Raw genomic sequence first — 26,171 nt, 5'->3', positions numbered from 1 at the left:
CGCTGACTTTATGACTCTTCTTGTGGTGGAATTTTGGCTCACTTGACCAGTCAAGAGAGATGAAGAAGACTCAGAGACGCTGACAACTTACACTGAGTCTATAGAACATGACCATGGAGGAGCAACATGCTGTTTCATGCTGTTTTACTTTACTGATATGTGATGGACCCTGCCACCAGTCTAGCTTCGAACTGTGTTCTGTTGACCATATTCTTCTGGGGACAGCTTGTTTCTTCGGTTATTGAAAGAATAAACATGTATTATTAGTATTATTACCTCTAAAAATTGTAAATATGAATATTTTGACTTTGAATTTCTTCTCCAAAACTACATAGTGCTCCTTTAAGCAGTTATGGGTATTTTAGAATTGTGCTGGGGCCCCTGGCAAAAATTTACACGGTGCCCTTCCAACCAGTGTTTCATCTGACACCACATTTTTATTTTGTTTTGAGACATTGTTGTGCAGTGAATTCTCTCAGCCCTCAGGAGCCCCCTACTGACATGCGAGCCCTGCTTCCTCCTGATCCCCCCACTGCTGCTATGATTGGCCCCACATAGAGGGTTGCTCTGAGGCATCAGTGATGCACCGTATTGTGTCTTATTGAAGGTTTAAGGAGGTTTACAGTTGTTGTTGCAAAAATGTGCCAGAAGGATTGGCCATCAGGGGCCCTAAACATTTGCCTGTATTTCCTCTGCATGCAAAAAGAAAAAGTCTTGCATTGAACACTTTTAGAATAAAAGCAGGTGTGACAATAATATACATAAAGTATGAATAACAAAATGTTGAAGTAACGTTATGTTTCTGTTGATCTGTTGCAATGATTTCTTCATTTTATTTTCTTGTATATTTGGAAACTTAAAAAAAGATTTCAGGCACAGCTGAATGATAAGACAAAAAATACAGTATACACTGAGTCCACTTAAATATAAATAGAAGATGAATAGTTACACATATTATTATTGTGAATACTTCACTTTTTTTGCGTACTTATACTTCTTCAAGTACATTATCTAAGCACTATTTCATTTCCTCTTTCACTGAGGTGATTTTTTTTAATGAAATATTAAACATATTGTATTTGTAAGTTGGGAAAAAACCTTTGTGAGGATGAAAATATGGTCACAGTTGGAGCATCACTCAAGTGAGCAGGCAGTATTCCAGTTTTAACTCTTAAAACAAGATTCCAGGAATGAACTTTAACCAAAATGTTTTTTCTACACAAGTAAATGTACATTATCTTGTATATAGTAGAAACCATAGCCTCCTTTTACTTTACAACACAGTTCCACACCTTCATTCAGTGTGTTTATTTTCAGTGCTGATTTTAAGGCCCTTACAATGATCATAAGAGGCTTTGTGGTAACATGCCGCCTGTAACAAGGGTATTGCGCTTTCTAAAATATGCTGGCGTATACTGACACCTGCTGATGGCTGAATGCCACTATAAAACACACACACGCCTGCCACACTTCCATTATGGCTGCCAGACACATGAAACCAATGAGTACAAAAAGCACGTCGTATTACATGATGGTCATTTATTGCATTTTTCCTTAATCATTCACGCTTTGTCTTTATACAAAAGTACGCATAACATTTTCCAGACATTCTTCTCTTCCAGAATCAATCGTTAGGCCTGACTGGTCTGTCTTTAAAGTTGAGGGATCGTGCTTCTGTGCACATTGGTCCTGAATCCCTCAGCCACCTCCATGTTGCTGCTGCTGCTGCTGCTGCTGCGTCTCAGCCCGGTGCCTCACCACTCATCTGCGGCCCTGTTTGAGTCCTCGTCCGCTACGGCACAGTCCAGGCGCTGAACACCAGGAAGCGCCAGGTCCCTTTCGTTTAGCTTCTCCAGAAACGAGGAGAGCAGTCGTTTGTTTAAATGGTCCGTCAGGGTCCTTTCTTCTTCGACCCGCTCCTTGGCGACGTTTCCACCAGACTCCGCTTCCTCCTCCTCGGCGTCCGCGCTGAGCTGCGGAGGGGCCGGCCGGTGGTTCAAGGACAAGCCGTTCGACTGCTCGTCCTCCCCGGGCTGCTGCTCCGTCCAGCTCCCGGCGTCCGCCCCCGATTCCGTCTCCATCCGCGATATTAAAGTGGTCTGCAGGGCGGCATTCTCCAGCTCTTTCAGGCGTTTACTGTGGAGGCCGCAGGCGGGAGGAGGTTCATTACCAGCCGGGTTGTTGTTGCTGTGAGGCGGCTCACCAGTTTGCTCCATCATGTTCTGCGTTAGTGCAGCCCACAGACAGACCTCTGAGGGGCAGGCTGACGGGGTGTCGCCCCCCTGCGGCCAGACACAGGCACTGCTGCGTCAACACGCACACTGTGGACCTTCGCCAGTGAAAGAAAGTGGTAGAAGAGTATGCATCAGCCCTTTAATCACTTAAAGGCACTCTCACAATTACGGAGTGCGCCGTTTCATATAAAAAGAAGAAAAAAATTTTTTTTTTTTATCCAAGTAACAGCACAGGAGCGTCAGATGGCATAGATTATTGCTGACTACAAAGAGAATTCCTGTGCCACAGGATGCTCAAAATTAAAGTAACATAGGAATACAAATTTAAAAAAAAACCACAACATGCAAAGGATAGAAATGTATAAAAGGAGTAAATGCTGACACAAGAGCCAAATACAACAAAAGTAAGATCAAGATAATAATTGCGCATGATTTGCTAAAAGAAGTACTGTAAACTTCCCCAAGTGGTTTTCCAGCAAACTTTGCAACAACGAAACGCCCACATCATGTTCTTAAGACCTGTGTTGAGGTACACTTTGGCTACGTTTGGTGAATCCAAAGCCGTCAGTTTACGTCAGTTCATTCATAAATGTGCCCAAATCAGCAGCAGAAATAAAACGCAGATGGAGCTGACGCCACAGTCATCTGGCCGCTTTGAGCTTCCGTAGAGCAAGAATCGGTTGCCATAGGGACCATCCTTGGTAGAGAGAACGAACCCCTAAGCTAGCACAGAAACATCATCGACAGGTAACAAACCATTATTAGGTCCGAAAACACGATATGTCACGTTTACTACCTGCTGATCGGGTAGTTTACACAAATATTTTCTTGTAGTTGACATGCTAACCTGCTATTTACGTTCAGTGACAAGAGGCTTTAGCTTTTTGATTTGGTCGATCTAGCCACAAGCTAGCTAGTTAGCTATTAGCTATGTAGTGACAACTCTGCAAGAGAGTTCTGACGTTACCTTGACACACACACATTCACTATTCTTTTTATATTTAAATTTTAGTTAGCCTTAGCATAAATCACTAGTGGTTCTGTTATTTTGCATGGAGATATTTTTGTATCTTAAACCACCCTAAAATGATGATGGAAGTCAGCTGTATTCATGTAACTTAAAAACACATTTATCTGTGAGTAGTTTACAGTCTATTCAACATAGCTATTAAACCTTTGATGCTTTCCTTCAACGGACTCAAACGAAAATACACACTAATGTTCAGAGTCTGTAGCTTGTTTATCTGTAAACATATCTTCTCTCCTTTGTTGTCAGAAGAGGAACCAGTGCATGTTTTGCTGTACTCTTCCTGCAGGTCAAAATGTCCTTCAGAGACTTAAGAAGTAAGTGATGCTTGCTATCTGCTCCCGGCTGTATTCTTTAAACAATGAATTTCTTAACCAAACTGAAATCTGATTTGTGTCAACACACAATTTGACAGATTTCACAGAGATGATGCGGGCGTTGGGCTATCCTCGGCTGATATCGATGGAGAACTTCAGAACACCAAACTTCACTTTAGTGGCAGAAATCCTCATATGGCTTGTAAAGAGGTATACTTGAACTAAAAACAGAAGTCTAGGTTATTTAAGTGTAAAGTCTAATCTCAGAAATCTGTAATGGTTTCTTATTTTTACTCAGCTCAGTACATTAACTCTTGTTCTGTACTTTGGTTTTAAGCTGCCCTGTGGTTTTGATCAAATATCTATTTTGTACTTGGATCAGCCAAAACCTGTGTAAATAAATCATGTATGTAAATGGAGAATACTGTAATATATTTTGCTGTTCATCTTTGGCTCTGTTCCTTTTTTTCTCCTTTACATGCAGATATGAGCCCCAGATGGATATCCCCACTGATGTTGATACAGAGTCAGACAGAATATTCTTCATCAAGGCCGTGGCCCAGTTTATGGTGACGTCTTTGCTTAACTTTACATGTTGTACAGATTACTATTAGCTATTGAAAGCATACCGTTGCTGGTCAGTCCGTCCTAACCAGTGTCTCCTGTGGTTGATACTGTTGCTGGTCAGTCCGTCCTAACCAGTGTCTCCTGTGGTTGATACTGTTGCTGGTCAGTCCGTCCTAACCAGTGTCTCCTGTGGTTGATACTGTTGCTGGTCAGTCCGTCCTAACCAGTGTCTCCCGTGGTTGCAGGCAACCAAAGCTCACATCAAGCTGAACACCAAGCGTCTCTACCAGGCCGATGGCTATGCAGTGAAAGAAATGCTGAAGATTACCTCTGTGCTGTACAGTGCGATGAAAACAAAGCAGATGGCGCTGGGAGATCAAAGTGAGGAGGACAACAGCAAGTTTAAGTTTGACCTCGGCTCACGGGTGAGATTATCAAAGGGTTATGTATGTTATGTTGAAAACAAAGCAAATGCCATATATTGTGCAGTTAAGCAGATTTCCTTTGTTTTATTAATGTTTATTAATTTCTTGTTCACTGTTTCCCTTCCTTTTTAAATCTATCTTAACTCTCTATGATAACTGTTATTAATAAATTGTAATGTTGAAGTCAATTACACTTTATTTGCTAGTTATTTTACTGTTAACAAACAATGAAATGCTTTTTAAGCAATTGTTTAATTTAAAGCCACAGCTTTGTCAATGTTAAACAAATATTGTACAGTATAGTATTGTATAGTGTTAAGTTCATCTATAAACATTATTTGGATGAACTTTATAAAGTTACGACTAACATTTATAAACATTTGCAGTTGCTTAATAAATAGTTTATACAGCATTTGATTGTTAATTAAAAGTGAAATAACTGTTAATTCCATTGACCTTTTTTTGAATGATTATACTTATAACGTTTTGCCTTTTCTTTTATCAAATCATAGGCAGAAGAGAAACTGATTTGCTGATAAAGTGTTGCTCTGTCTTCACTTTAGATTTCAGATCTTAAAACTGCTCGGCAGCTGGCATCTGAGGTCACATCTAAAGGAGCATCTCTGTTTGATTTACTTGGAAAAGAGGTGGACCTAAGGGTGAGGGAAAACACAGATATTAACCGACACTCATGTTCGTTTCCATTTTTCTTGAGTTATATGTTTTGATAAAACCATAGTCAAGAAACGATGCGCCCTAACCCTTACCCAAGAAAGTTATCTCATTATTCTTCAAAAGACAACATTATTTAAGATTAATCTGACATACAACTGTTAGTGTCCATCAAGTAACATTTGTGCTGACGAGGGGGATAGCTTTGTTTTTCGGCAGGGATGATAACAGTCACTCAATTACAATGCCATTTATTTGAAAAAACATCAGTAACAGTGAGACAGGTGGTCAGGAGTTAACTCATATTTAATGTCCCCACAGGAAATGAGAACTGCAGCCATCGCCAGACCTCTGGAGATCAACGAGACTGAAAAAGCCCTCAGAGCTGCCATCAAGGAGGTTTTGGTATGAATTTGTCCTGAAAACATGATTTTTTTCCACACAGGACATGTCTTTATCTATGAAATGGCACTGAATCTACAACCATGGACTTTGTGCTCATTATGAAGGAAAGTGTGGAGAAGACCAAAGACATGCTGGGTAATGTTGTGTCTGATGAAACCAGTCTGGACAACAAGATAGAGAAGAAGAAACAGGAGCTGGAGAGGAATCGAAAGAGGCTCCAGACACTGCAGAGTGTCAGGTAAGACACTTTCACAACATGAAAGGTATCAGATAAGAGTTAACCTACAGTACTTTTGATGAATCAAAACAAAGTATGGAGTAAATGGGAATGAGCTTCATATTTAGTTGAATTATTGGCACACATTGTTCAAAACTTGTGTCATTCAAGTTGTACTATTTTCTTCAGTCTTGGAACAAAAACTCAGAAAAATGTTGCTTGTTTTTTGTTCCTGTCATATTTATAGGCCGGCCTTCATGGATGAATATGAGAAGATTGAGGAAGATCTGCAGAAGCAGTATGAAACATTTGTGGAGAAGTTCAGAAACCTCTGCTTTCTAGAGTCTCAGCTGGATGAGTACCACAGACTGGAGCAGGAGAGGTTTGAGGTGTGTGTATGATTAATAGAACATTGATTCTCAAATGTTTTTATGTGAAACTGCTTGTATATAACTAACACTTTATTTGTGATTTTGCACATTGACACTTTGTCTCAGTGATCCTATGCATAACCCGGAGACCTATATTTGTCTGTGAAACTGGGTTATAAAAACATAGAAAAATACAAAATGTAAAAATGTAAAATATAAAAAAAAACACTTACCGTCACTTGAGTCTCATTTTTTGGTACCAAGAGAGCATAATCTTTCCTCTTCTCATGTTTTGTCTTTGGTAAACTATTGTTTTAGGGCTACACTAAAGTGTCTCTTGACACTCTGTGCAGCTGACTGAATTTGACTGATGTACAAAAGTTTGCACATACATACTCTCACCAGCCCTCTTCATTGTGGCTGTACTGTATGCATCTGTCCATTCCTTTCCTCTGCAGGAGGCTGAAAACACCCTGAGGATGATGCAGCACAAGCTAAGAGAGGAGGAGAGGGATCTGATGAAGAGTTCCTGTGAGACAACACTGTGAAAACAAAGCATAGTCACATGATCTTGAGGTTTCTTTATGATTCAAACAAAATATGTTTTCTGCAGTGAAAGATGATGACTCTGACATGGATGTTCCCGAGGACGAAGGATCAGACAGTGATATGGAAGAGATTCGACCTTCGAAGCCACGGCCCACACGAAATGGCATCATGGCAGGTACAGAGTGGAGGGACAGCTGTGTTCTTTTTATTATCAATTATTAATTGCTTGGAAATATTTGCTAAGACTTAAGTTAATCATAGACAAAGCTATCTCCCTTTTGTTTTGCTTGTTATGTTTCTGATTTGATGTATATCTGCAGTTCAAAAATAAATGCGCTGCATCAAATTTCACATAACTTAACAGCCTTCTTTCACATAAATTGAGTGTTGTTTCTGTTTGCACCATAGAAAGAGCGCGGTTTATCGGGAACATGCAGGGAGGTGATAGTGATGAGGTCAGTAGCAACATCTATGCAAGATTCCTTTTCATTTCTGAAAGATTCTTGTATTTTTTTGCTGATTCTGCTCCTAGTGACCTAAGATGGCGCCCCCTGTGCAGTCTCTTGCTACACAATGACATGCTGTATACTTAAATATTTAAAAACATTTCACATCCCTTTGGTGTTCCAGCTTGTAATCTATTCCATAATTTGCCATTCTCTGTTATTCACTTGTATTTCAAAAGCCCTCTTTAGCTGTTTCCAGAAGGTCGATCCCTCATGCCAAAAAACAAAGGAAAGGAAAGGTTTGTGCAGGACCGGGATGTAGTCCACTACTCAAACATCTGTGTGTTTAAAGGAAAAATCCACCCTCAAGTTTGTTTGTTCAAGTAGGGTTTGTTCGCCCAAAGCTTGCAGACTTGCAACAGTTTCTGCACTCTTTTTCTTCATGTAAGACTCTCAAAGTACACAAAGAACATATGACTATTTTTCTGCATCATAGAACAATACAAGCATGGATACAGTCACAACCTCTCTACCCTTGTCTTGATGCATCTAAAGAATTGGTATTTCTGTCTCTTTTAAATAGCATTTTGGCTGTATAGTGTGAAACGTTCATGCAGATGTTTTAATGCAGATGTTTGGGATGGATTTTTCCTTTAAATTAAGTAAATGGTTTCACTGGTCCCTGTAGTTATCTGGCTCAAGGTGGACATGTCCCAGTTCAATAATTCACTGTCGTATTAGTTCGGGACAGAGTGTGTTTTCATTTCAGCCAAAGAGGTGAATGAGTCATTAGATCTTCCTGCCCAATTAAAGTTTTTGTAAGAAATTAGTTGGTTCAGTAGTTAGTTAGAATGAAAAAATGTCCGTTCCTGTTGTAGTTCCACACTGTGTATTGACTATTTGACCATGAAAGTGAAAATGACCATACGTGTTTAATATTTGATTCTTAAAACTATGAGCGTTTTGTTTAAATTGTCATAATTATGTGTCCCTGCTGTTTCAGACTGAAGACAGCGAGATCGATGTGGACGAGGATGACGAGGAAGATGAAGAAGGAGAGGAGGAGGAGAGCAAGGATTTGGAAGATGACAGTCTGGAGGGACCAGTGTCCAGAGGTGCCCGGCCCTCCAGGGGGGGCATGAGACCGCCTCTGATGGAGGAGAGCGACAATGACTTCTGAATGACACACATTAGACCATCATTAGTTTTCAGAAATATGTATTTATCGTGTTCCGTCATGTTGTTATTGCATTGTAAAACATCCATATAGTTCCTGTTTTTGAATGTATGTGTAAACTGTTTGCCTTAATAAAATATTTGAAATGTTATTCCTCTTTGATGTATGAAAATTTTATTTTCTTTCAGGTCAATCAATCCACACCTCAATGTTTAGACGTTTTAGAGTGTTTAGATTTTGTGCAAAGTAGCCTTAATTTTAACTCTGCTTAGGCCCTTAGAAAAATAATTGGTAGAATTTAAAATTTGTATCTTAATGACATATATATTTTCTATGACGGTAAAAGAAATTAGGAGGATTGTACTGATGACATGCTCAGTGACTTTTAGATGAAAACAATACGAAATTCAGACTGAAACATATCATGAAGCAATAACAAAGTTAATGAATACTTCTCGATGGTAGCTTACAATGAGGCAGATGTGTTCGCAAACAGACCTGAGATTGAGATTCACGTGAAGCTGTCTGAGACATAATATTACTTGACTGGCAACAATAATGCTTCGCTGCATTTTAAAAAGCAATAATATTGCTAAACTGAACAAAATACGTTTCTTGATATTGAGATATCAATGTGGATAAACTAATAGTATTCAGTTATATCTCTAAAGTCAAGTATAAAGACTAAAAAAGTAGAATGTCTCACCGTTGATCGAGCACTACGTCATCAGAGTGCGCGGTGCTCTCAGAGAGGAGGTGGCAGATGCCTCTTCGAAACAACAGTCAGTTGTCGACTGCTTACGACCAGTTTTTCCTCTCATACTGGTATGTAACCATGTTTATACGTTTGCATGTTGTGTTCATTATCCTCTTAGATAAACGTCGGTGATATTGAATTTTGAGAGGCCGGCTGTTTGGCAAGGAAACCATCCTTGTTTTTCTGGCGAACATCAGCTAGCTAGAGCTAACTAGCTACACTGACAAGCACAACTGAAACAATGTGCAGCCCCTTTCACAGAATTCAGTTAGCCTAACGTTTAGTTAAAAAGAAACTCTTCTTTGCCAAGTCGCCTGTTTTGTTAAACTTCGTGTTCGTTAACCCAGATGTTCACACTGATAGGTAAGCTGGTTCTGGTAGATAACTAGCAGGCAGCATTGACTTGCGTTATCTTATGCAAACGTTATAGGAAGTTAATGTTGCACATTGTCCATCGTTTGTTTTTGTCAATTTACATGTGATAAACACCAATCAAAGTCTTTGACAAAGGCCCTTTTTGTATTTTTAATTTCAAAATTGCAAATTATATATAGAAAAAAATAGACTATATCACTATTTGACACCAGCCTTTAATAAGTGACTTGCCAGTCGAACTATTCTGATTTTGCTCTTGTTTCTCAGCTGAAGAGCAGCTGTTGGGATGCCAAAGAAGTTCCAGGGCGAGAACTCCAAGGCGGCCACAGCCAGAGCCCGCAAGGCTGACGCCAAGGCAGTGGCGGACGCCCGCAAGAAGCAGCAGGAAGAGGATGCTCTGTGGCAGGAGACTGACAAACATGTACTCAAGAAAGAGCAGAGAAAGGTGAGATCTCTCTGCAGGGCAGTTTCGTGTGTCAGCTGTGGCTTTTGCATAGTTGTGCAGCTTTGTTTGACTTAAATGATTTGCAGGTACATCTTCAAACATATGTATGAGTTGTGATTGAGAAACAAATGACAAGGCAGAAAATCAGGATTACCACAACACTCTGGACAGGAAGGCTACGTGTGGCTTCTTATTTATCATGCACAAACATCCTCATGTCTAAAGTCTAGATGGGATCAGGTGTCAGTTTTGACAGGTTGACTTGACTTGACATTACAACAGCAGAGCCATAAATTCTGTCTTTACAAAGATGATAATGTTCAGTTTTGATTCCTACACTGTCAGACATGTTTGTAATTGAGGTATGCTTTGCAGTGATGTTATGGGGTGTGTCTAATATTTTGGCCACGTCATTTGTAAACATGAGAGGGGCAGAGTGTCAGAACACCTTTTTTCATGGTGTCAACATGACCTAAAACATTTTTGGAAGATTTGGATTAATAAAAAGCGTATATATGCTTGATTCTGAGAGAGGGGAATTTATTTAGCTTTACCTACTGCACTGGACACACTGTACTGTATGACTACAGGTGGCAGTCTTCTGTGGGCTTAACATGTGATACATTTCTTTTTCAGCATTGTAGTTTTTACGGCATTGTCTTTATCCCCAGTGATGTCAGGGGCAGATTAGCAAAGCTTGCTGAATGGTGAAAGATTGCATATGCCATGATGCATGTAACAGCTGAACTCCTGTAAAACAGCAGATTTTACAGATTGTAGCAGAAGTACTAACGTCTGATGATGAAACCCTCTGTCGTTGCAGGACGACAAGGAGAAGAAGAGGCTTGAGCTCCTGGAGAGGAAGAAGGAAAACCAGCGACTTCTGGATGAGGAATCTGCCAGGATAAAAGGCAAAGCCCAGAAGGAGGCTGCACTTGGAGGAAAAGTGACTCGTGCCCAGATTGACGAGGTGCTTCAGAATGAGCGACTGAAGCAGGAGGATCAGGAAATAAAGCCGAAAGGTAAAGTTGAGGTTGATAATGACGACAAAATACTTGGTCTAGATTAAGATACAGTCTGATGAAGTCTGTGTGCGGTTGAAATCAATGAATTTTATTTTCCATGGCACCTCTTTTGTCATCTTCCCTGTAAACTGTGTTCCTACAGAAAAGAGCCACCTGGAGGTTCCCCTGGAGGAGAACGTGAACAGAATCATCCCTGATGAGGGAGCTGTGGAAGCCAGGACAATAGAAGACGCCATCGCTGTGCTCAGGTACTGATGCGTTGGCCGTTCATACTGCGTGTGAATTCTGATCATCCTTGTAATTACTCTGATGTTGGGTTCAGTTTAAGATTCTTAGGCTTACAAAACATGGGAATGTTAACAATCCCTCGATACATCCCTCTGTTCCCTGTCTCCAGCACTGGACCTGAGGAATTGGACCATCACCCAGAGCGGAGGATGAAAGCAGCGTTTGCTTCCTATGAGGAGGCCAACATGCCTCGCCTAAAAAAGGAGAACCCCAACATGAGGTTGTCTCAGCTGAAGCAACTGCTGAAGAAAGAGTGGATGAAGTCACCAGAGAACCCCCTGAACCAACGCTTTGCCTCCTACAACTCAAAATGAATGCACTGTCTCCCCCGAAACTCCATCTGAGAACTGTCTGCCTATGCACATTGGAGACTTCCATTGAAAAATTTGAATCATTTCATCTAAAAATGAGCGTTACTGCTGAGAGCCGCCCAGAAACAATCTCTACAGGTCCAGAGGACGCAGATTTGTTGGTTCACTCACTAGAAAGGAGAAGCTGATTTTCCCTTATCAAGGTCACAACTGATCATCATGTCTGTGCACGTGGCCTCTAATAAGAAATTAAGCATCTAATAAGTTTGATAACATCTTGTTTTTTTTTTCTCTAGCACTTCTGGGGAGGTGGGAGAGCAGATGTTTTGAGAGTAACTTATTAAAGTTCACCACTCAATCATACACATCTCTTGTTGCTTCTCCCTTGTTGTAAGAAGGCACATAAATCGACTCATACACACTGAAGTCAACATTTTTTGCCAGGTGCTTCCATTGTACGATCCTTACTCTGAAAATCACATGACAGAGTTTAAAAAAAAAAAAACTTTAAAAATCACTAACATCAGCAAAAATATTGGTAAATTTAAAGTAGTTGCTTAAAATGTGCTATGTTTGCCCACTAAGATGTTTTTTCCTGTCATCAGGTCTATCAGCTAGTAAACAAGGACCCAAGATGCTCCTGAAGAGAGTCGGTTAACTGCAACAAATGTAAAATGTGACGGTCTTGGTCGCCGATTAGGGCTGTTGTCTCATAAGCTCAAGTATTTTCACAAGATAAAGTTAGCTGATTACTTTCCTTCCAGTATTTTAAGGCGTTGTTCCAAGTAGAGGTTTATCAACTTTAACCAATAAAAGAAAGTGGCACTTCTTGGCCTGATAACTCTACAGGAGCAAATACAGGAGTAGTTCAGCTGTTATTTACAGGCTGACAGATGCTCTTCAGTACGTTATTAGTTACAAGTTGTTGGGTTTTTTTTGTGTACAGCCCTCATCAGGCTTACACAACAAATATGATTTGTGAATATGTTTGTTTTGTTTTTTGTGATCATCTCCAGGCCTCAAACTGTGGCTGCCTTTGGCCTCCCTTATCTGCTCCAGCAGACTTCAAGGTCTCATTATCTGCACAAATGTATTGGTGAAATGAGAGCGGATGGATGGTGACTGACTGAAAACAGAGGACACTCAGTGCCGTGTTGGTGCCGTGGTGTGTCTGTTTTTAAAATAATTAATACAAAGCGCAGAACCGGGTCGGATGCTGCTTTCCGAGGAAATGTTTCCAGTAGCCAAAACAAAACAACTCTGATCCAATTAACTGCAACAACAAAATTAACACCTTAGGGACATAGTTCCTGTTTGCTTTTGCCATCCAATCCACCATTTCCAGAATTATTTCTGTATGTGCTCCACACAAACATGGTTGTACTTGTTGCTTCTGAAATAGCTTGTATTCATTTATAAGGCCAGCAGTGGTGTCCAGCGCTGCCATTGGTCACAAAGGTTTTCTCCAGCACAGCAACATTTATATACTGAGCTGCTGAGGCAGCAAGCTGCAGGCTTTGTAGGTCTGACTGATGCCAGTGAGAGAGACAGAAAGCAGGAGTAAAAACTGAGCTTTAGCAGCCTTAATCTAAGAAATGTTTATATATATAATGAGATCAAACAATCAAATCAAACTGGTGTTATGAAGGAAGTGGGGTTCAACAAAATAAGGCTCTTACAGCAGCCTGAAAATTACAAGAAAAAAATGCAGCGTGCCCATTTACACGTTTTAAATGTTGTATAAATGTAAAAAAAAATTGCTGCTACGATTAGTCGATTATTTGCTAGTTATTAACTGATTATTGTTCTGAGACATTTTTCAGCTTCTAAAGTGTGGACATTTTCTGGATTCCTTTTGTCCTCTATGACAGTAAACTGAATATCTCCGGGTTGGTGGACAAAACCAGACATTTGAGGAAGTCATTAATTAACATTTTTCACAATTTTCCAACACATCATGGCCCAGACAATCAGCTAATCAAGAAAATGAATGACTGATTCATCAATGATGATAATAAATGGAACTCGCAGCCCCCGTTTTTTGGATGATAATCAAAAAAAGCAATTATGTTTCTTGAAATAAGTCTTTTAAATGACATGTACTTCACACTTCACTGGAAGGCATCAGACCTGTTTCTTGTTTGCCTTCCTGTCTTTCTAAATGGCACAAAAAAGAAAAAAAAAAACAAGCCACCACTCCTGCAGACCGAATGCAGATTTTGTACATCTGAGATGATGGACTTCATCCTATATTTTAAAAATCAATGGTTGTATTTTAATCTTTTAAAGTAGAATTATTGCTAGTTATTCATGTTACATTTGTTGCTTCATCTCAGACACATCTGAGGAGGCTTAGCACTCACTGGCTGTATCCATTCAGAACCAGATTTTTAAAAAGACCACCTTTGTCCAGTCGGGCTGCTGCGGCGGAGGAGATAAGAGACTGTGCGACGGCCTTTGAACTGCAGAGCTTCAATGACAAGTTTTTTTGCGTTGCACACAACCAGTCCCTTTTCTTTCCCCTAGCAACCAATCAGCCCACTCCCAATTTATTGAGATTTCTTTGAGCTTGTGCGTGTGATGTTCCGCCTTAAAACTCTGGTCTGATGTTACAGGTTTTTTGTTCTTCTGCATTTAAACCTGTCACTGCACCCTCCCACTCCCTGTCTATTTGCATGGCAACCCTTTACCAGGCCAGCTGCTGCTGCCCTTTTCTTTCTTCATGTTGAATTCTAATCATTACTTTCAAAGGAAAGCGTCTCCAAAGCTCCTTTATCAAGTGTCCGTACTGGGAGGAGGCAAGCCGCTGTCCAACACCCACTCAGGCTGCTCCTCTTCATCTAAACACTTCTGATCTGCAGAGCGGGAGCAACCTGCCTTTTCAAGTTTGGACGGAAATAACATATGGAAGAAGAAGGTAAGGATCACCAGTAGAAGTGATGATTTGTTTATATGTTAGTTTCATTTTTCAAGGAGAAAGTTAAAAATCCAGATGTTATCTGCAGCCGAGGGGTTATATTTCAAAAGAGGGTTACTCTGTTATAAAGTGATTCGCACTCACAGAAAATTAAGTTGTAAAGCCTGTTAAGATAAAGGATAAGTTCTGACACTGTTCTCTTTTTAATGTTTATATGTACTCTGGAGTTAATTTGACAGGGCACCATTTGGTCAATCTTTATTTGCAGTATGTCACTATATTCCCTTTTTTTTGTTTTGTTTTGTTTTTTTAGCTGCACTTTAGAAATTAAACACAGAATGCCTCTCAGTCCTCTCATACATTGTATCGGGAAGAGAGTTTTTACGAAATAAAAGGATAACTCAAAACTTATTTTGATGGTTGTAAGATAATCACTGTCAGTGCTGCGTCACAGTGAAAATGATAAAATAGCAGAAAACTCAAAATAACATCTACATCCTTAAAGCTTCAATTTAAACCGTTAGCGTAATGACACTTAATGATTCTAAATTATGAATTTCTTTCCTCCAAAATGATCAGTGTACATCTCTGAGCCACGAGCGGAGGGTGGTCACATCTGCTTCTGACAGAGTGTTTCACATTCAAAACCAGCTGAACACACAGTTTGAGATTTACCAAATCATTGCCATAGCTGAATAAACAGACCACAAGTAAGCACAGGAGTGTATTAATAGTCAAATGACAACCAACTGTTATGTTTACTTTGAATGAACTGTTTTTTCAGAACAATTCACATCAAACAAAGGTCATTATCATGGCCGAAGACAGACAAAAGTCAGATATTAAAAAGCCCCGTCATAGTTTAACACTATTTATTTCTAAAGCAAAATAACACACGTTTCTTTTGTTGCCTGTGAGGACAACATTTTGCGTAAGAGTTATTAAAAAGAAAAGAAATTTGAGGCATTTTTTCTGCACTGGTCAGTCAGGGCTCTTTCTCCAGCCTGGCCTTCACATACAGGACTTGTTCATGGAGGAAGAGGAAAGAAATGGAGTTAATGGATAAAGTGTGCACATCATTCAGCAACATCACAACATCCTGCACCCAAGTACATTTCAGGATCTTTGGGTTACACTTTATACTAATCATCATTATTAGATTATAAATATCATTTACATTTTCCTTAATAGTTATTTCACTATTATCAATCAACGAAATGCATGAAAGGACTAATTTTTCTATTGCACTTATCCAGTCGACTGACTGAGCACTTGTCACATTCACCCATTCACACACTGATACTGACCCTCTGATCACTGGACGACCAGCTCTGACTTTACAGACACTACAAATAATAATAATAATAATAATTGAAACATTATTTATTTTGGAGTTGCATCTGATGTTCATAATGCTTTATCAATGGTTAATAGGTACTGTGTTCATCTATAAACATCATGTAGATGGCCATTTCAAAGCTGCGGCTGATAAATATAAACTTTTACAATCGCTTCATGATTAGTTCTGTAGAATTTGATTGTTTGTTAACGGTGAAATAAATATTAACTAAAGTTTAATTAGCTATAAATTTAACATTTATTAATGATGGTTATGAAAATGTGATCTTTAGTTCATGTCATCCAGCTCTTTTTTCATTTTCCATTTTTTTTTTTTGCAGTCAAAGGTCGGGAGGGAAATTCTGGAGAAACGTAGTTGATTGAAGAGAATTATTCCCAAGTCTTTCAATACTGATGCTTTGGGTCGCAAAGTGTTGGTATTTGACAACTTAGGAATGAGACTCAGTCAACTATCTGCCTCCAGAACTGCCTTCCTGACCTTTGAAATTGATGAATGGTCTGTGTATGTGGTCTCATTTCAGCTCTGCAGTGATGCCATGAGGCTGATTTTAGTTAAACCCACCAATGCAACGCGTCGCCTCGACTCAACGGGTGAGGTCTTCCACGATGGGGACCACGCGCATTGCACCTCAGGAGGTCCGTCACGTCTGACAAAATCTCCTGAGGGGGTACACGACCGACTCTCTGGTTCCTCTGTGGAAGCATCGTCTTCCCCGCAGGAGACGAGTCTGTGCTGTGTTTCATCTTCGCCCCACGAAAGGTCAAATGGAATCAGTCCACCAACAGTTTCAGGTCAGATGTCGCCACTGAAAACCCGAAACTTGACTTTGTCACAGCTGAGTGACCAGGACTGGCTGCTGCTTTGTGGCCAGGTTAGCAGCGTAGGAGATGATTCGCCCTCAGCAGAGAGAGCAGGGGCTAGTGTGGGACATCCAAACCACAGCGACCGATGTGGCTGTTCCTGTCTTGATGTGCACCGACATTCAGACGCTTCGAGTTTTCATCCACACTCCAAACGGGGCACGGTCCAAGACTGCCTCTCCAGAGTTTCAAACAAGAGACGCCTTTCATCTTCGCCACAGACCCAGCTTTTCTCCCAGTGCTCCCAAGCTCCAGCCACTTGCCAGGTTTTACCACAACAAACTAACCAAAGGGATCTTTTGAAACCTGCGACAAACCACCCGCAGGATAACCTCATGCTCCAGTGCAGAGAGCAAGAAGGTCGGAAGGAGCTATCGCAGCCTTGCGATCATTCTAAATTTAAAGACGCGGGCCAAGCAAATTTATTCAACATCCCTCTGAACTCCATCGGATGTGCCGACACAAACCAGAAACATCTCCCTCAGCCTGCTGTCCCCGCAGACGTCAACTGGAGAGAGCTTTTTGGTAAAGAACCACTGCTTGTGCAGCAATGTCAAACGCATGACTCCAACTGCTCAATGAGTGGCGATCAAACCTGCAAGTCCGAAGACCCCTCCGTTGTCCTCAAATGCCGTCACCTCCCTTACAAACCTCTAACCAGCGCTCCGAGGGTGAAGAGGTCGTCTACTCCGGCCAGTAACAAAAGCGTCCAGTCCTTCTCCATCAGCCAGTATAGCTCTCTGGACAACCAGGATTTAGTGGAGGAGAGAGCTAGACAGCGACAATGTCAGGTAATTGAATTCCTCCTGGCAAGTTTATTTAAATCTTAAGTTAATCCTTGGAAACTTTGTCACTATTTGCCTTAAAAAGAAAGTTCAGCCCTGATTGGCAGTCAGTATTTTGTCTGCTTGATGCCATCCCCTGTACTGACTGACCATCTAACTTTCTTTTGCAGACAAACTCTCTGCACCTCAGTGGATCCAAACCGACTGCTCTACCTACTACTAACACTTTTGAAACTGGTGACTTAGTCAATGGGGAGGCATTGCGATCCCTGAGCGGCCACAGCACCTCCAGGTCCAGTTTCGCAGATGTCCACTCAGGCCAGCAGCCTCTTCAGCTTCTTCACAGCGCCATCCTGGAGGATGCCTTCTCCAAAGTGATCAGAGAAGATTCCAGCAAGGCCAACAGTGAACACCTGACCAGGGAGGACGGCACCGTACCACAGAAGAAGACCAAGGACATTAGCTACCGGCTGGGTCAGAGGAAAGCTCTCTTTGGGAAGCGGAAACAGTTGAGCGACTACGCATTGGTCTGTGGGATGTTTGGCATCATTGTCATGGTGATCGAGACAGAGCTGTCAAGGGGATATTACAGCAAGGTACTGTACTCCTCTGTCCACTCACTGTATTTATAAAGCACAGTACAAAGGAGAGTATCGTAGAGCAAAAATGAATCGCACTGTAGAGCATTTTGTACACTTTGCACAAGTATATCAGGTTTTCATCACTTGCCCCTTTTACTCTGGACAAAAAGACCAACTAACAACAACTGAACTTTGTCTTCAGTCAGATGAGAACATTCATTCAGGTTCATTTCTTCCCTCCCCTGAGCCACGCACATGCCAGCCTCTGGATGATTGATGCACGATGGAGCCAGTAGTCCCTTTCACACAGGAGAAGACATATTAACGCCACAGCAGCCGTTCGCCAATTTTCTGCCGATGGTGGTTAACACAGAAAGAAGCATTTCTGCCTTAAAGACCAACTGCTGTGTAACTCACACAGAAAGCCGGTGCTGCAGCTCCTAAAAAGATGTTGCGGTACACATCATGATGATGATGTCGGTGTGTTTTCAAGGTGTTTCCCAGGTGTCCCTCCTGTCAGTCTAAACCTGCGGACGGTTTATAATCATATGGATGCTGTTACAATGTGTTGTGATTGAGATCCTGACCCACCAAACATCCTGGAAAGTGACAAAGTTACATTCTTCACTCTAGATTACATAATTACATAACCGCCATCAGTAAACTGGAAGCTGTCTGACTCTCTCACTAACGGGGACGGAGGGTGTTTTCTGGGGGAAAGTTCACTGAAGTCTCGGTCCGGAGGATTGACCATTGCAGTGATTTTTTTTTTTTTTTTACAGCAAACACTTGGTGAGTTAAATTTTTTTGCCAGTGACAGACGCTATTTTTCTGGCAGAAATGTGACGAGGAGGACAGACGCTTCTCCACGTATATATGCTGTATTTTTTTCCTCATATAAGTTGCCAAAGACAGTTACAGTTACTACATTCATTTTGTTTGGACGTGTAACGTTGCTCTGTAGGACGTTTCTCTTTATGAAGTTAAGTGAATTACCTGTGTAGTTAACAGACCGTCCCATCAACATGCCCTCAATACGCGAGGTCGGCTTATCTGTTCACACTGGTTCGGTTCGGACACTGATACTGTGAGAGCGAAGTTTCCATTAAGTTTTCCATTGTCTTTGTCTTACAGGAGTCCATATATTCATATGTACTGAAAGGCCTGATCAGCCTCTCTACTGCTGTTCTTCTTGGACTCATTGTGTTGTACCATGCAAGAGAGATTCAGGTATGTGGATGAATCAAGGGAACTTAACTTACAGTGCAAGTCAGCCACGTGGTTCATCTGATTTGGGGGCACAAAAGTGGGTAATCAATTGTCTGATTACTGTTTTGATAACGGCTAAATTATCTTTTGGTTTAAATGAAAAACATCATCACGCACCAAGACAGTCCCTGTTCTTCTATTGAGGTCAGTTGGGTTCATCATCCTTAAGTCTTCTCTTCTTTCTGCAGCTCTTCATGGTGGACAACGGGGCAGACGACTGGAGGATAGCTATGACCCTTGAGCGCATCCTCTTTGTGGTGTTGGAGCTCTTCATCTGTGCCATCCATCCGATCCCGGGCCAGTACGTCTTCACGTGGACCGCTCGTCTGGCCTTCAGCTACACGGCATCGGTCGCGGACGCCGATGTCGACATCATCCTCTCTGTGCCGATGTTCATGCGCCTCTACCTGATTGGCCGGGTCATGCTGCTCCACAGCAAGCTGTTCACGGACGCTTCCTCCCGCAGCATCGGGGCGCTCAACAAGATCAGCTTTGACACCCGTTTTGTGATGAAGACTCTGATGACAATCTGCCCCGGCACGGTCCTGCTGGTCTTCAGTGTGTCCTGCTGGATCATCGCAGCGTGGACAGTGCGCGTTTGTGAGAGGTATCAGCTTAAAACTTCCTTTTACCTTCTCTTACATTAGAAACCAGCTGCATTGCTTCAGTATAACAGGTTTGTGTATTTCCACTGATCTTCATTATCATTTTGACAAAGGCAAATCAGGGATATTCTAGTGTTTAGGACTTGCATCACCTGCTGTTACAACCAGGTTTGTTTTCTCTCCAGGTATCATGATGCACAGGAGGTGACCAGTACCTTTCTTGGAGCAATGTGGCTGATCTCCATCACCTTCCTGTCCATTGGCTACGGCGACATGGTCCCTCACACCTACTGTGGCAAGGGGGTGTGCCTGCTTACAGGAATCATGGTAAGACTGCGGTACAAACTCTGGCCTTGAAAAGAGAATAAACATAATTTGTTATTTGTGAATAAACTCACATCATTTATATAAAAATTATGCAAATTATGTGAAGATCAAATGAGGCATTTGAATGTTGTTGTGTATTCACCACAGCTAAAGCCCATACATTTTTACCTAACACCTCGATATATAATTTATGATTATCGTAACTGCATGGAATATCATTTTAGCCTCTGCAAAGAACATTCTTTTACTTTTTTTTTTTTATTCTAGCATCCACTTTAGACAAAACATGATGGGGATGAACAAACTTTTAATGTCGTCACACCAAGATATGGGACGATATTTAAAAATTTCACTCCCGATCACCCTGGCCACAATAATTGTAATTCACAATTTTATTCCAGTAACCATCGAAATATACATAAAACTCTTATACTGGCACTATACTTGACCTCTTAAAAAAAGAATATTGTGCAGAGATGGGTGTGGAAACTGGAGGTGTTGAATACATTTACACAATTCAATCCAAATAAATATATTTTTTGTAAGGGATACCATGTCAGCCATGGTGACATGGTATTAGTATTTTGGGATGACTGAAAAGATGTGGGCTCCATCCTTGTGATAATTCACAATAATCTGGAAATCTATAAAGGAGTGTATACTAGCAATTCATGCAATAATTTCATATATATATATATATAGTCGATGTTATTTATGATTGTGATATTGTGATGTGCCCTCCTCCTCAGGGAGCAGGCTGTACAGCCTTAGTGGTCGCTGTTGTTGCGAGGAAGTCAGAACTCACCAGGGCTGAGAAGCACGTCCATAACTTCATGATGGATACTCAGATCTACAAAAAGGTCCCTTTTCACTCACACATACAAATTAACTTTACTTTTTTTAAACACACATTAACAGTAACCACACTAGAATTTAAAAAAAACAAAAAACAAATACAATATGAAACAAACATGATCTGCCACATTTTTATTGTGCAGTTTCATCTGCTCGGTGTTCTGTCCTCCAGATTAAAAACACTGCAGCCAATGTGTTGAGGGAGACCTGGCTCATCTACAAAAACACCAAGCTGGTCAAGAAGGTCGATCGTGCCAGGGTACGCCATCATCAGCGTAAATTCCTGCAAGCCATTCACCAGTAGGTATGAATATGTCATCGCCAGGGAGTGCAGTGTTAAGACAAACAGAAAGCTCAATCATATCTCATTATCAATGTTGGTAATTATAATGATTGGTAGATACAGTTTGTTGACATGTTTATTCATTTATCTATGTAGGTTATGACTTCAGTTGTCGTCAGCACAAACTGTTCTCTGCACTTATTTCCCTTTGCACAAAAGTGACTCTGGCTCTGATTTTCATTTGTAGACTGCGAGCAGTCAAGCTGGAGCAGAGAAAACTGACTGATCAGGCCAATACAGTTGCTGACGTTGCCAAGGTTTGTATTTGAGGTGTCATTCACAAAAAATTGTCTAAGCACAAATATTTCTGTTCGTTGTTAACCTCACGTGAATGTTTGACATTCACCGTGGAATGATGTCTTTAGCAGAGTTTCACACATTCATCTGCTGAGGGGAGAGAGTGTCTCTGTGCTCCCCTGAAGCAGAGTTTAACACATGAACATACAAGCAGGTTTTTGTTACATCACACGTCATTTGGAAGTCAGTCATGGTGCAATTAGCAGCACTTACAAGTGTGAAGTGCAAACTTGATGCCTCAAGTACTTTAAGTAGGAGTAGGACTCTGTGATCTGGCAGATTTGCATTTTCATGAATTATGTATTGTTCAATGTGTTCTTCTTCTGAGAATTTATCAAATGTTGTTAAAAAACAATAGTGTAATATGTAATCGCGCTTTCAGTTGAGGTCTTCATGATATTGTGTGTTTACAGTGGGCCCTCCATGAGTCCATCCCACACATGAAATGAAATGCAAGACCTCTTACATGTGGAGCACTGAAACAATCAACATCAAAAATGAATAAAATAGCCAGAGAAATACATGAATATGCCATTAAATACAACAAAATGTAAGAATTAATGAATTATTAAAATGTAACCTAAGTTGATATTTCCAGATTAATTTCTTTAAGGGATCTTTAGTCCTCATGGAGTCTAAAAAAGTTGTTTTCACCATATTCGCTTATTATCTCAAGTTGCCCTTAAATCACTATTATGATAAAACACACAGTCTTTAAAAAAAAATTCCCATTTGATTGGTTTTTACTTTCAATCACGTTAACTGGAACAACAGGGGACTGATGATTACAGCATTGTCTGTATCTGTCCAAAGAAAACTTTAACTGTAAATGTTCAAAGAAAAGGAATGAGAAAAGACAAAAGAATATATTTTTGTGTGTTTATTTATTATAATTTATTCATATACAAATACATGAGTACATTAATATAAATGAATAAGGGGTATAAATACAAAGGTGAATAAAAACAAAAGAAAATTCAAACCATTTTATGTTCCATTTCACAAATTAATTAACGGCTATAGTTATTTTTAATATTTCTGGTGCATTTAATGGCATATCATTTAGTAATTGGACCTTTAATTGTTTTATTTATGACTCTGACAGTTTAAGTTCTCCATATGTATATGGTCTTACACTTCATCTTATATATGAGTGGACTCACTGAGGCCCCACAGTTCCACTACTATAAATACACCATATCATGAGGTTTATGGAGTTTACATTTTACCCTAACGAAATTTATGTCTCGTCTGTTGTTTTTCTACTATGCCAGTGCTTTGACAACCCCCACCTTTTTACCTAGCCTTTCTTTTTCTTGGATATAACTGTATTTTCCCACCAGGGTCCAGTAGATGTTTGCATCTTTTCTGTGTTCATGATCTGTATTAAAAAATGTGTGATATTGGGGAGTGAGGTCCCCCATCACACTGACCGTGATGTCTCCTCAAAAGGACTCCAGATGTGTGAACTGTCCTCCCTGTTGCTTTCCAGACTCAGAGCATGATGTATGACCTTGTGTCGGAGCTGCAGCACCGCAGCGAGGAGCTGGACAGGAGGATCGTCGCTCTGGAGGACAAACTGGACTCCATCCTTCTCAGTGTGCAGTCGCTGCCCGTTGTGCTTTCTCAGGCAATAACAAAGCTACAAAAGGATTTCCTGGACGACTTGGCCTGTCGAGTCCATTTCCTGTCATCCTCCCTGAGCTCTGAATGCTGTTCAGTCCCTGCCAGGCAGCTCTGTCCAGGACCCACCACACCAGAGACACCATACAGCTCCTAGGCCACACTCAGAGTTTTTTTTTTTTCTCTTTAAATGTTCATGCTGGGAAGGATTTTGTGTAGTAGCACTCTGCTGCACATTCATAAAGTTACACACATTCACCCCTGGGAGTTCCAGCTGCTGTCTCATACTGAGCAGGTTCAATGAAAAGGGAAGTGCCTCGGTTAGGGGATTCTTGAGGAAGGGGAGATCATTATTCCTCCATTTCCTCTGCTTGTCAGTCCAGGGAGTAGTTTTTCATCTAGAAGTACACAAACATAAGTCCATAGAGCCTCTTTTGATCCATATAGGAACAGGATTTGTAAGTTGGCTTCATGGAACATTATAATGTTACTGTCAATGTCAATCAAATCCATGATTAAAACAGCTTATCCTGTACAGACTCTGATCATGTTAATTCAAGCATAAAAAGGGACTAGGAATGATTTTTTTTTTCAAGGACACCTCTGAGCTCACAGACCTCACCTGAAAGAAGCCTTATATATGTTCGCTCACCAGTCAGCTAATTTGCTAAATGTAATAAAAAGTTAATCTTTGTGGAGCTGGAAACATTCTTACTAGATTGTTATATTCATGAAGGCAGCTTTGATTGCTGATTATCAATGATCGTCTTAGAAGTATACAAGTCACTGTCTTGTTCCTGCGCTGAACTGGCAGTGAAAGTGATGGAAAAAGCTGCTTCTCCTTTATGGCTGAGGTTGTGTAGTAGGGCGTGTCCCACAAATGAATATGTAAAACAGATGGTCAGACCAAACCGTTATGATTGTGCCAAATGCCACATTAAAGCCCAGAGGGGGAGAAACATTGCAGTCTGGGCACCATTTCCTTTTGATAAAACATTAATTTCACGCAGCATCTTGTTTCAAAGGCCCTGTACCTTTTCTCTTTTCACATCATTGTTATCTTGATTTGGTTGATTGGTTGATTTGTTCTCCTTTTGTAACTATATGTCTATATGGTGATTTGCTGCTTCCTGCTTTAGTATTTTTGAAGTTGGCAACTGTTGAGAAATGTTTGTTTGTAATAAAGTTAATTCATATTTTGAACTCATAGTCCTGAAACCCAGTGTTTCACTTAGCCTATACTACATTAATATCTTAGTCTGTTTGTATGAATGAGATGTCACGGGTGTACTTTGTAGCTGCCACACATTGTGTTTTTTAAACATATCTTATACATTTTAGGCCCTTGCCCTTAGCCAGCAATATGGTCACCAAGGTGTGGACTTCAGGAACAAATTTCCTTTTTAAAAAAAAAAAAAAAAAAAAAAGCCTATTTATAGCCTAAAAAAACTGTGCTGAAAATTGTCTAATCAGAAATTGTCACTTGTTGATGTAACTGATGATTTGTCATTTCATCACAAATAAATACACATGTATGTTCACCTCTTTTATCACTTCTGGTTGAAATAAGTTAGTTCAGTTCACATCAAATAAACAACTTGGGGAAAAGACAGTAGTCTGTCAATGTTTTCTTGTCTTTTTTTAAGTTACCACTCAGGTCATTTTTTTTCAATAATTGTACCCTCAGTCAAGTGGTTATTTTGATGACTTCCACTTCCCCTCCTTTTGCTGCATCTGAACTGACAGCTGCTGTGACTGTGTGGTAGAGACTAAATGAAGAACAGAGGTGAAGAACATAGAAAAGAGGAGAAACCTGACTGTGTGACTTTATTAGCTGAAGAATGAGACAACAGTCAGGTACTAATGGGAACTTTTTAACCCTGGTTATGACCTTGAATAGGCCTAAGACTTCCTTGTTCCAGAACACAACATATAACTCAGTCAAAATTATATTTCTGTCACAGGTTTCCTTATGTTTCTCTTGGCGGAACTTGTGAGTAAAGTGACGATTCTCCTAGAAAACGGCATCACATGAAGGTCAGTTGTGTTACAGAGAGATCTAGGTTTTAGGAAATAATTTGTGCTTGTCAGGTGAAAATCAAACACAGTGTAGGCCCCTACTAAAAAAACATTGCAACTACCAGTACTCACTTGGTGGGTCAGAATTGAGATGAGAATGCCATAGACCAATAGGATCAGAGGGCCTCAAGGACACCCCAACCACAAATTTAGCAAACAAATGCACACAATTTATATAATCTATATACCCAATGTAGATCCTCCCCTCACACAAACGCCTACTTCTGATTTTCAGTGAACTAGTTTGAACTGAGCTGGCCTCTTCCGCCTTCAGCTCCCGCCAGACAAAAGGAGACATAATTGCACTTCATTAATGAAACAGCATTCATTGAGTCAATCCGTGGCTTCCACATAAAAGTAAAACATACTCTGGCAATTTGTTTGAAGAATGAGGCTCATTGTGAGACCAAATAACGAGGCAGTCGTGCGTCAGAGGTGATAAACAACACGACCAGTGAGGTTGTTTACCAGAACCACCATCTGTCTCTCCGGGTTACCGGTTTACAGGGCCCTGCGTAATCTCGCGATAACTTGTCCGGAGGCGAGCTGCACCCACGAGAATGTCGTTTCGCGCGCTGAGGCTAAGCTCCAGTCACATCTCAGATTGACAGCTCCGCCGGCCAATGAGCTCGATTTGCCTAGAGGAAATCAGCCAATGGTGA

At 40.6% G+C, this 26,171-nt stretch overlaps 3 protein-coding genes across 5 annotated transcripts; all 3 read left to right on the top strand.

Moving 5' to 3' along the window:
- Positions 1–2,843: 2,843 nt before the first annotated feature.
- On the top strand, positions 2,844–8,558 carry cluap1 (clusterin associated protein 1). Of its 2 annotated transcripts, none has more exons than XM_037115741.1 (13): positions 2,844–2,981; positions 3,511–3,578; positions 3,677–3,788; positions 4,063–4,147; positions 4,391–4,570; positions 5,134–5,229; positions 5,564–5,647; positions 5,752–5,885; positions 6,112–6,253; positions 6,694–6,766; positions 6,849–6,959; positions 7,193–7,239; positions 7,470–8,198. In XM_037115741.1, the coding sequence occupies exons 2-13, from the start codon at positions 3,557–3,559 to the stop codon at positions 7,578–7,580; spliced, it is 1,197 nt and encodes a 398-aa protein (XP_036971636.1). In that variant the 5' UTR covers positions 2,844–2,981; positions 3,511–3,556; the 3' UTR covers positions 7,581–8,198. The 2 variants fall into 2 exon arrangements, with proteins under 2 accessions (XP_036971636.1, XP_036971635.1); XM_037115740.1 differs by lacking the exon at positions 7,470–8,198 and adding an exon at positions 8,234–8,558 and having other exon boundaries at positions 2,855–2,981.
- Positions 8,559–9,080: 522 nt separating this feature from the next.
- On the top strand, positions 9,081–11,971 carry ccdc124 (coiled-coil domain containing 124). Its single transcript, XM_037113725.1, has 5 exons — positions 9,081–9,232; positions 9,807–9,984; positions 10,808–11,006; positions 11,152–11,257; positions 11,407–11,971. Exons 2-5 carry the CDS (start codon positions 9,826–9,828, stop codon positions 11,609–11,611), a joined length of 669 nt encoding a protein of 222 aa, XP_036969620.1. The 5' UTR covers positions 9,081–9,232; positions 9,807–9,825; the 3' UTR covers positions 11,612–11,971.
- A 147-nt stretch (positions 11,972–12,118) lies between these two features.
- Positions 12,119–24,956, top strand: kcnn1b (potassium intermediate/small conductance calcium-activated channel, subfamily N, member 1b). Of its 2 annotated transcripts, none has more exons than XR_005077619.1 (10): positions 12,119–14,525; positions 16,406–17,536; positions 17,701–18,126; positions 19,246–19,341; positions 19,569–19,987; positions 20,171–20,312; positions 21,062–21,172; positions 21,340–21,471; positions 21,698–21,767; positions 23,300–23,371. XR_005077619.1 is itself a non-coding variant. In XM_037113723.1 (10 exons), the coding sequence occupies exons 2-10, from the start codon at positions 16,421–16,423 to the stop codon at positions 23,585–23,587; spliced, it is 2,796 nt and encodes a 931-aa protein (XP_036969618.1). In that variant the 5' UTR covers positions 12,119–14,525; positions 16,406–16,420; the 3' UTR covers positions 23,588–24,956. The 2 variants fall into 2 exon arrangements, 1 of the variants encoding a protein (XP_036969618.1); XM_037113723.1 differs by having other exon boundaries at positions 21,340–21,467; positions 23,300–24,956.
- Positions 24,957–26,171: the final 1,215 nt, after the last annotated feature.

The sequence above is a fragment of the Acanthopagrus latus genome, chromosome 11, assembly GCF_904848185.1.
Source record: "Acanthopagrus latus isolate v.2019 chromosome 11, fAcaLat1.1, whole genome shotgun sequence".
NCBI classification, from domain to species: Eukaryota; Metazoa; Chordata; class Actinopteri; order Spariformes; family Sparidae; genus Acanthopagrus; species Acanthopagrus latus.
Note: the sequence above shows the minus strand (reverse complement) of the source record. Positions and strands in the feature narration are given on the sequence as shown.